At 52.9% G+C, this 10,541-nt stretch overlaps 1 protein-coding gene across 1 annotated transcript; it reads right to left on the bottom strand.

Annotated features, from left to right (window-relative positions):
• Positions 1–767: 767 nt before the first annotated feature.
• On the bottom strand, positions 768–2,672 carry ADRB3 (adrenoceptor beta 3). Its single transcript, XM_047090488.1, has 2 exons — positions 1,499–2,672; positions 768–790 (listed from the first exon to the last, which is right to left on the bottom strand). Exons 1-2 carry the CDS (start codon positions 2,670–2,672, stop codon positions 768–770), a joined length of 1,197 nt encoding a protein of 398 aa, XP_046946444.1.
• Between the last annotated feature and the right edge of the window lie 7,869 nt (positions 2,673–10,541).

Below are 10,541 nucleotides of genomic sequence, written 5' to 3' on the forward strand. Positions count from 1 at the left end.
CCAGCTCTAAGAAGGGTGTAAGTGGATTATGGGGGTGGTGCGGGATGGAGAAAAGAAGGCAATGGAGGAATCGCATTCAGTAATATTTATTCATTTGATGCTAAAAGGAAAAGAAGGGATCTGTTCTAATGGTTCGGCCTCCTATGAATCCCGGAGCCACCCACCCCCACCCCCCTCCAAAAAAACACCCTGAAGAAGTCCTTCTGGCACTGCTGTGAGGTAGATCAGAGCTGTCCTGTGTCCAAAGTGGGGGAGGCCGGTGCTTAGAGATCCGTAGCGATGTGTCAGGGACAAAACCCCAAAGCTGCACCTTTGCTAGCTTCCTGCTCCCAGCCTAGGCCACAGAGCAAGCAGCGAGCATGGGGAGCACTGAGTGGTCCGTCAGGTCTAGGCAGCAGGAGGGATGGAAGGAGGAGTGCTGTCTCTGCCCTAAGCACACAGCACAGAAGTGAGCAAGGTGACAGGTGTCCCGCCAAAGCTAGTCCGGCTGCTCCGGGCTGCTGGATACTTCAGCTGCTGAGGTAGTGGTGAAGCTCAGGGCTTAGAAAAGTTCTCTCAGAAAGAGAGAGGCAGAGAGGATAGTGAAAACCCACCTGCTAAAGATTTTCCCTCCCCAGTCGGCCCCCCTCCCCACCCCAAGGCCAAGTCACCAGTTTCTGGAGGTCAGAGATTTCCAGCTGGGAAACTCCACAGGGCTCATTCTAAACAGAGGCCAGAGGCTTTCCAAAAGTTCTGGATGAACAGAGTTGTTTCTTGTCGTTCAGGACCTAAGAAATTCCCCCAGGAAGCCCTGAAAAATGGAGATAATATATCTTGGGGTGAGGGGCACAGGGTGGGAACAGAAGCCCTAAAGAGCAGGGGTGAAAGTCAGGGACCCTGGGAAGAATATGTATGTAATCACACAAAAGCATCCGGGCTCCACCCAGCCACAAAATACCCACCCCCATCTCCAGCCCTGTTCCTGCCAGGGAGAAGAACTGGGGCTCCCAGGTTCCCCTACTCCTGTTTACCCTTCATAGCCGAAGCAGAGTCTCACCTCCACAGCTATCAAACCTTTCAAAGAAACCACAGCTGAGGCTAAGGGCCGGGGTGGGGGCGGGGGGGGGGTGCTCTATTCTTCTCCGCAAGTCAAAGCCAGCCCAAGTGGCAGCAAGAAATATGGGAGGCCAAAGAACTGGGCTAGAAAATCTAGACCTGACCAGGCAGGCCCACGGTAAAGCCTCACTTCCTGGCCACACTTCCCGCACTGGGTCCTGGGGTGAAGAACAATCCTCCGCCTTTCTTTGCTTCAACCCTGGGGCAGGTGGGTGGGATGCCGGAAGAAAAAAGTGTCCTGGGTTCCCTTTTGGTTCCGTCCTCCTTGTCCCCCTTCTTTCGCTGCAGAGACCTCCCCAACCCCACCTTCTCCTCCCGAGCCCCAAACTCTGAGAAATGACCACATGAGACACCGAATGCTTCCAGATCCTGAGCCGCCAACCCCTTCGCTTCGGTTACCTACCCGACTCTGCGGGCCTGGTCAGCGCCGCAGGGGCATCCGAGGTTTCTCCAGCCCCGGAGGCTGCTGCGTGGCGCTCCTCCCGCCGGCAGCGGCACAGCAGGCGGCGAAAGGCGCTGCGAAAGTCGGGGCTGCGGCAGTAGATGAGCGGGTTAAAGGCGGAGTTGGCATAGCCTAGCCAGTTAAGGGCCAGGAAAGCCGGGCTGGGAACCAGAGAGGGGCCCCCGAGGGCGCGCACCACGTTGGCCACAAAGAAGGGCAACCAGCAGAGAGAGAAGGTCCCCATGATGAGACCCAAGGTGCGCAGGGCCCGGTGTTCCCGGAGAGGCAGAAGGCGCGCGGGCCGCCGCCCGTAGGAGGGCACCCCTGCGGGAGAAGCGCACGGCCCCGCCGGGGCGGGGGACAGAGAGCGAGACGCGGCCGGCGGAGACTCCCCTGGCGGGAAGCGGCCCAGCTCTCCGCGCAGCAGGCGCAGCTGGCGCGTAGCCACGACGAAAACGCGCGCGTAGACGAAGAGCATCACAAGGAGCGGAAGGTAGAAGGAGACGGAGGAGGAGAGCAGCGCGTAGGGTATGTTGGAGGCGAAGGCGCAGCAGTGCGGATTGGAGTGGCAGCGCTGCGCCTCGGCGTCGGCTCCCACGCGCCACCATTTGCTCATGATGGGCGCAAACGACACCGCCGCTGACACGACCCACACCAGTACCACGGCTGCCCGGGCGCGCCGTTTGGTGACCAGGGCGCCGTAGCGCAGCGGGTTCGTCACTGCCAGGTAGCGGTCCACGGCCAGGGCGCACAGGGTTTCAATGCTGGCCGTCACACACAGCACGTCCACTGAGGTCCACAGCTCGCAACCAGTGGCGCCCAGGGGCCAGTGGCCGGTCAGCGCCAGGGTGGCCCCCGGCGGCACTACCAGGAGTCCCACCACCAGGTCTGCTGTGGCCAGCGAGGTCACGAACACGTTGGTCATGGTCTGGAGTCTCGGCGTCCGAGCGATGGCCACGATGACCAGCAGGTTGCCTCCCACGGTGGCCAGCACGGCCAGCGCCAACAGCGCCCCCGCCAATGCCACCGCCCACGGCACCCCCGGCAGCCCACTCGTGTTGGCAGTATTGGGCGTCAGGGTGGGATCATCCGGCCACGAAGCCAGAGAGCCGTTCCCGTGAGGCCACGGAGCCATTCCCGCGGCGTGCGTGGGGCGGGAGGGAAAGAGACAAGGGGTCTCCCAGCTCACCCGGCTCGGGGGCGGGGACAGCGGGGCGTGGGAGCGATTTCCCGGGCCTGGGCCATTTTCCCTAGTTGACCGGGGCGAGAACGCTCAACCTCCCCCCCCCCCGCCCCCCACTACCCGCCCCGGTGCCACTGCTTGGGGTGGGGAGGAGTGGAGGCCCTTAAAGGGGCAGCGGCCAACAGTCTCTATGCTGGGCGCCAGGAAGGGAATTGGAGGGAGGGGAGGGAAATGAGATGGATGTCTGAGTTTTCCTGTAACCTTATCTGGAGTGCCGACACCCGGACTTCTCTGCCACCATGTGCCCACTCCTGCCGTGACCACCGCAGGCACTCAGCGCAACACTCCGTAGGCACTGATTGCCTGGAACGCCGCACCAATTTCCCCGGAAGGTCCTGCAGCGACGCTAGCAGAAAGGTCATGAAGACATCACCACTACCGCCTTACCTTGTCAGAGGAAAAGGGAACCCTCCCAGGGCCAGCAAAATGATCCCCACTAGCACCGCACCTACTTGAGGGTCCTTCTCTAAAATATTGTAAGTCAAAGTATCTTCTCTCTTTTCCCAAGACTTCGCGCTAGTGAGACTTGGCCCCTTTCCCTTCTATTTCATTTACGTGCCCTGCCCTGCCCTGCCCCTCCAGTTCTCCGTTGTCTTGTTGCTGTTCTTTTCAGTTAGCAGGGAAATTTGATGTTTTCCTGGAGTCTTTATACTTGCCTGCTCATTTGAATTTTGATTAGGCTTCACATAGCCTAAGATGCTGAAAGTTTCCATTTCTCCATCTTCCCCATTGCCCCTTGTCCCTTCCACACACCTTTCCACCTAGAGAATTTCTAGATGGGTCCCTGCTTTTAAAATTTCTTTAAAATTGGGGGCACCCAGGTGGCTCAGTCGGGTAAGCATGGGACTTCGGCTCAGGTCACGATCTCAAGGTTGGTGAGTTTGAGCCCTGCCTTGGGCTCTGTGCAGACAGCTCAGAGCCTGGAGCCCTGCTTTGGATTCTGTGTCTCCCTCTCTCTCTGGCCCTCCCCTGCTCTCTCTCTCTCTCTCTCTCTCAAAAATAAACATTAAAAAAATAAATTAAAATTTACCTTTATTTTTTTATGTTTATTTATTTATTTTGAGAGAGCGAGTGAATCCCAAGCCCGCTCCGTACTGTCAGGCGCCCCAACATAACACCTTTATTAAATCCTATCACAACCTGATCCTGGAGCTGTCTTGCTTCCACCCGGGGTAACAACGGGACAAAAGGGGAAAAAATGATCATGGAAAATGCCTCCGGGGCCATACCCTCACATGTCTCTTTTGAACAGCTCTATATTTCAAAAGAACGCTGTATGGTCTAAGCAATCCCTCTGGGAGGCTGAGCCCGGGGTTGGGAGTAAGAAAGACTGGAGGGGACGTGAGGGCCTAAAATTATCCTTGAGGAGAAAGAAGCAGTTTTGTCTCCCAGGGACCCAGCAGCTCACCCACAAGCAGGGTTTGTCAGTGGCCCCCAAGCAAATGCCTTCCACGCCCATGCAGTACCCCAAGCCGACCTTTGGATCCAAGGAAATGCCCACTAGGTGGAGGTGGAAAGCCTATCCTCTGCCCTCCACCTCCAGTCCTGCCCAAGTGGGGCAGGCCCCACTTGGCCTTGAGTCTTGGCTGTGCCCTCTTGCCGATCATCAGGATGTCCACTTCCCAGTTGGGTTTTGCAACACCCCAGAGTGTTGCCAGTTATCTCAAAGGGGTGTCATAAGATTCTCAAAGAGTAATCTCTAAAACAAATACATATCATTCGCAATTTTTTTCCAGGACATCAGTTGGGGGCCAAGGGTGGGGGAAGGGGGCTAGGAAGTCAAGCAACTTCAAGGGCTGTCATTGCTTTAGGGGGTGACTTCATTATTCCGAACAAGTGGGTAATAATGTTTACATTTTCCAAAAAGACAAGCTTTCCGAAGCCACATGAGTGTGCTTGAGTTTGGGGACTGATTAGGGCAATAACCAAAGGAGAGTGTGAGCAGAGAGATTCCAGGCCCTGTTAGTGAAGGCTTTTATGAGTAAGCAGGGCACCGCGGAAGGACCTGGCATGCTTCCCTCTACTCTGGCCCTTCCTGCTCTCATTCCTAGTCTGGCCTCCCCCTGCCCAAGAGGCTGACAGCCAGAAGGGCTCCTTCTTTTGCCACTTTGGTCCGTGGGATTATTCTGTTTTTCTTGCTTTTGTGCTTTTCGACTTAATCTTTTTTGTGTTTATTTATTTTTGAGAAGAGAGAGGGAGGGAGGGCAAGGGACAGAGAGAGAGGGAGACAGAGGATCCAAAGCAGGCTCCACGATGACAGCAGGGGAGCCCCTCGCGGGGCTCAGACTCTGTATCCACGAGTTCATGACCTGAGCCAAAGTCAGAGCTTAACCGACTGAGCCACTCAGGTGCCCCGGGTATGCATTCAACTTTATTCAACCATCAAAATATTCAAAATTCATGTAATAGAAAGTTCCCTTTATCCTGGTTTTCAGCACCCTCACAAGTACCCACCGTTAGTCTCTTTTTATCCATCCAGTGATATGTTATATGTAAATAAATCAATACAAGTACATGTGCTTTTGTCCTTTCTTTTCTACACAAACGGTAGTAGAATATCCCCACTATTCAGCACCCTGCTTTTTTTTTTAAGTTTTATTTATTTATTTAGAGAGAGACAGAGACAGCATGAGCAGGGGAGGGGCAGAGAGAGAGAGAGAATCCCAGACTGGCTCTGCACCATCAGCGCAGAGCCCGATGTGGGGCTCGAACCCATGAAACCATGAGATCGTGACCTGAGCTGAAACCGAGAGTCTGATGCTTAACCGACTGAGCCACCCAGGTGCCCTGCACCTTGCTTATTTTAACTTAACAATGTATATCTGTAATCCTTCCATACCAATACATAATAGCTTCCCATTTTTAATATTCCATAATATAGCTATACCGTAATCTATGAAAACAATTGGCTCCTGATGGACATCTAATTTACTTCCAATCTTTACTAAAAGATGATAGTGCAGTGAATAACTTGAAACATGTCATTTCACATATGTGTAAGTATATTTATAGAATAAATTCCTGCAGGGGTGCCTGGGTGGCTCAGTTGGTTAAGCATCCAACTTTGGCTCAGGTCATGATCTCGCGGTTCACGAGTTCGAGCCCTGCGACAGGTTCTGTGCTGACAGCTCAGAGCCTGGCCTGCTTCAGATCCTCTCTCTCTCTCTCTCTCTGCCCCTCCCCTGCTCGCACTCTGTCTCTCTTTTAAAAGTTAATTAATTAATTAATTAATTAAGAAAAGAATAAATTCCTGCAGATAGAATTCCTGTATCATAATTTATAAATTTACATTTGCAATTTAGAATTTACTGCCAAATTACCCTCCCCAGGCAATGTACCCATGTATATACTCTTGCCATCATTTTTTTTTCTTGCCATCATTTTTGCCAGCCAGCTGGAGGTTGGAGGCAAGTGACCTGCTCCTCCGGGAAGTCGTCCTAATGACTGGCCCCAGGAGAATTAGTGCTGCCTGGTCTGTAAAGGTCATCCAAGTCTGGGCAGAAGCATACGTTGCCCAGGGAGAGCCCTGGGCCCCCAAATGACCTTTGTTCTGTGCCCTTGGAAGCAGACAGTGAATGTGGGCTTCTTAATCTGCTGAATTCAGGCCCCCCCCGGGCTGCTGTTTATGTGTTGGGGGCTCCAAGGGTGCAAGTTATCCTGTTGTGTAAGAGGGCAGTTGTGTGATGGTCTGTGATTTAGAATATGCGGTCAGTAGGAAGAAGCAGAGACTGCCTGGTGGGTAGAGGTTCTAATAGTGGGAGAGGGAGTCTGTCCCTCCCTTGCTTTAGTAGCTTGTGGTCGGTCTTATGTGCATCACAACTCTATGTGTGTGTGTGTGTGTGAGAGAGAGAGAGAGAGAGAAGAAAGAAGCCTAGGGGAGTTTAGGTGACTGAGAGCCTCATACCTCATCCAATGTGTTAGAGGTGTTATAGGCTATGATTTAGAATCTCTCCATCTTGCTTTAAAGTTCTTGGAAGGGACCACAAACTAGGCAGAAGTTTCTTCCCTCTCTTTACCCTGCCTATCTTCTCCAATTAGTCCAGGGGGATAAGATGGTGGTGACATAGAATCAGAGCTAAGGGGTCTTAAAGGTCAAATCTGACACCAACATTTTACAGAATTAAAAGGCCGAGGCCCAGAGGGGAAACTGAGTCTTGGCCATGATCATACAGTAAAGGTTCATTCCTGTCAGAGGCACAGGCATCCAAGGAGCCGAATCGTTTTCCAGAGCACCTCCCCTCACTCCCACCAAGGCCCCAGAACGGACCACTGCCTTGCCTCTGGAACTGAAAAGAAGTCCCCAACCTAAGACTTTCCTTATGTTCTACAACATGGCGTGGCCAACTCTACATCCATCTGATGTTTACCAAGGCAAGGAGCTTGAAGGGAGGCAGAGAAGGAGCCTCCATTCTTGGGGAACAAAAGGTCCTCTGGTGCCTAAGCGCTAGCCTGGGACAGACCTTATATAGACAGAGAAAGGGTAGACATTCAGGGTTTTCTAACAGTGCGTTTTCTCTTTCTTCCTGGCCATCAACAGAAGAAGGGACCAGGACATATTTCTTTCCCTCCTGAAGTAGAAAAAGAAATATTTGTTTTAGTCTCCTTAAATAATCAGGAAGGTCCTTGACTCTTGGTAAAGCTGTCCCCCAGGGGCTGCTGGGAAAGGTCACACACCCCACCTGCAGCGCAGACAAGACTTTCTTCGAGGATCAGTGAGGCACCACCACCCAGGGAGACGGGGTGAGATCAATCCATTGTGGGAGAGAGAGAGCAGGAGAGGCTGCCCACCAGCCCACAGATACATTTCTCTCCTGGCCTTCCAAGGCACCCCTGGATACCGCTTTGCCTGATTTCTTTGCACTTCCTTTCTCTGATCAGGAGAAGGACTCAGCTTGGAAGAGGTCATATCTGCCATGCTTCTTGGATCTGTGGTCTCTCTCCTTACTCCTCCCTGGGAGGGAAAACTCAAACAAGGCTGGAGCATGTCTGGCTTAAGAGGCTAGTAGTCAAGCTGAACATGCTCTAGACCCTTCTCTCACATCGACCCCCACTTTCCCCAAGGAAGCAGGTCCCGGGGAAAGGGTGGCTGGTGCCTGGAAGGAAAAGAAGCAACACAAGCAGGACAGTTTCTCCTCCAACAAAGAAACTAATGCCTCACATGATTCGACCCCCTCCAACTGAGCCGGGAACGAGGAGCTATCCTGGCTGGAAAGAGGAAGGAAGCCAAATCCCACAAATCCTTTTAGATTGCCAAAAGCCCATCACGGAAGAATCAAGTCTGGGGGTAGCCAAGATCCAGATGCCAGTGGAAAGGCTGTGGCAGGGGAGAAAGGAAAGTGTTTCTTGTTTTTGAAGAAGGCATGGATGGAGAAAACGGCACTTTTTTTTTTTTTTTTAATCCCAAGAGGAGGCAAGACATTTTGTTTCTAGTCGGGAGGAGACTGTCTTCCCCTCTCATGATAAATGGGCCATAGGAGGAGAGGAGACATTCTCAGGCTTGCCATGCAGCTTGAGTCTTTGCAGGAGGACCTCGGTGGTGGAGGTGTGGCAGCCTGGTCTTCCAGCCTCTCAGTCACTGTTCGGCACACTTTCTCTTGTGCCAGTCCCCAGTGATAGACCGGTGACGAGGACCCATCCCCTGCCTGCGAGGTAGAGAACTCCCAGCCCCAAAGAGGGAGCTGGGTTTCACTTTGTTCCCCCAAAGCCGTCCTGCCAGTGGTAGGCAGCTTTGGGCATAGACATTGAATAGGGTGGCTTTATCCCATGACAGAGAAAAGAAAGAAAGCAAGCAGGGCATCTCTTGGGGACATCAAGGTGACATCTTAGAAGAGGGACCGCTGTACCTTCTACCCAGCCCCCCATGAGCAAACAGGTATTTTCCCACTGCTAGTAAGGTAGTTACACTTTAATCCTCTGCCTTCAATCCTGGGTCACACATGCTACCTCTCACATGCCTAAGCTTGACCCCAGCAGTCCTGGGCTTCTGTGAAAATATTGCTTCGTGGATGTTCCACAAGATATTAGCAGCGGGAGGAGGCTGGGATGATCACGTATATTTTCTAAATTGTGCTATTCAGATGAAGCAAGGAGATTGTTGAGGGTCACAAAGGAAACGGCACGGTGAGGCCAGGAAGAGAAGCCAGGTGTCCTGGATCTCCAGCCTCTGGCTTTGGCTGGCAGCTTGTCCTACCTTCTCTGCTGGAAAGGGGTTTGGGGTGTAGGGTAGGGGAGTGGAGGTGCAGGGAGGGCTGGAGACTGGAAGCAAGTCATTAACATCGACCTTCTCTGCTTCCTGGATTTTGAATTCCACCCTGATGCCCTGAAGGAGACGAAGGGGTTAATGCAGTGGTGAAGGAGGGTGGCCAAGGAGAGTGGATAAAGGAAAGGCAGGATTCTGAGCTGTGGCAAGTCAGGGTGGAGCTGGGCTCCTCCAGAGCAGGAAGGAGGGCTTTGTTTATAGGGGCACAGTTTATCGGTGAACCCCAAGTGAGGAGGTCCTGGAAGGGGTGGGGAACAGACAGGCAAGGAGGAAAAGAATGTAAACAGTGCTAAGAATGTCAGCTCTCTCCTGGGAGGTGGGGGCAGTGGAAGACAGCCCTGGATTTCTAAAAAGGTCTTCCCTTTGTGGCATCTGGACCCCATTAAAATATTCTGAATGATGCCAAATGATTCCCAATGATGCTTCTGTGGGTCCCGGGGCCCTATCAGAACCACAGAGTACTGAGAAGAAATGGCATTATGAAGGAAAAGAGTCCTTGTTAGGAGCACGGGGCGGGGAGCTCCTCCATTCCTTCATTCCCCTCTCAGGAAGGAGAAGGAGGAGCCAATGGGCCAATTGGAATCCATTTCATGTGGCGCCATGATTAGGATCCGGGGACAAAAAGGAGCCATTGTTCTTGAAAACCAGTTGGAGAGCTTTGGGTGGACGCACATCCTGGAAGCTGAGACACGCTGATGTGCCTACCCAGAAAGGCAGAAACTGAAATGGGAGAGCTCTCCCAGATAGGCACACGCACAGATGGACACAAGTGTAACATGCACACAACACACACACGTGCAGATAAGTACACCCCATCTTCAGAGTCACACACACTCGGAGGTACGTGCACACAACCTACAGAGACTGAGAGACTGAGATGTCCCCCAAAGAGAGTCATCACATCCATATGCATACTCATGTGCGACCAGCCGAAGTCCACCCACTTGTAGATGCAAACCACACCCCCGCCCCGAAGCCCAGACTTTGTACACCACACGGGCACGCTCCATCTGTTGAGCTGGGAAGGAAACCACAAACCGCATTGCTACAAAAAGCTCCAAGCCCAGCGCAAAAGCAGAACCAGGTCAGAGGCCGGCACACTTGGCTGCGTCTCTCACCACCCATCTCTCAGTGGTGGTGCTAATGGCACAGAACCGCAGGTCCCGAGTCTGTCGTGGGAAAGTCCTTTTAAAGCATGAAAGGCGGAGCAGCCTAAATTAAACCCAGCACCGACCCTGCTTGCTCAGAGGGAACAAGTCACTGGCTAGCCAGCTGTCCACGTTTCATTGTCATTTGTCCCAGGGAATTTCCTCAGGAGAGTCCTTTTTTTGCAAGAAGATGGCTGAGAAAGAATGCCTACCCCATTGTGTCAATGATCCATTGATCAGTCAGCACTACTGCGCACAACCGTGTGCTGGGCACCAGGACAGGTGCGGGAGATGCCAAGAGGGATGGGACATGAGAGCACCCTTCCAACACAACTAGAGAATAACAGCCACGTG

Source organism: Lynx rufus, unplaced genomic scaffold, assembly GCF_022079265.1.
Source record: "Lynx rufus isolate CCGP_SWC_20201006 ecotype Redwood Valley unplaced genomic scaffold, mLynRuf1.p SCAF_3, whole genome shotgun sequence".
NCBI lineage: Eukaryota > Metazoa > Chordata > Mammalia > Carnivora > Felidae > Lynx > Lynx rufus.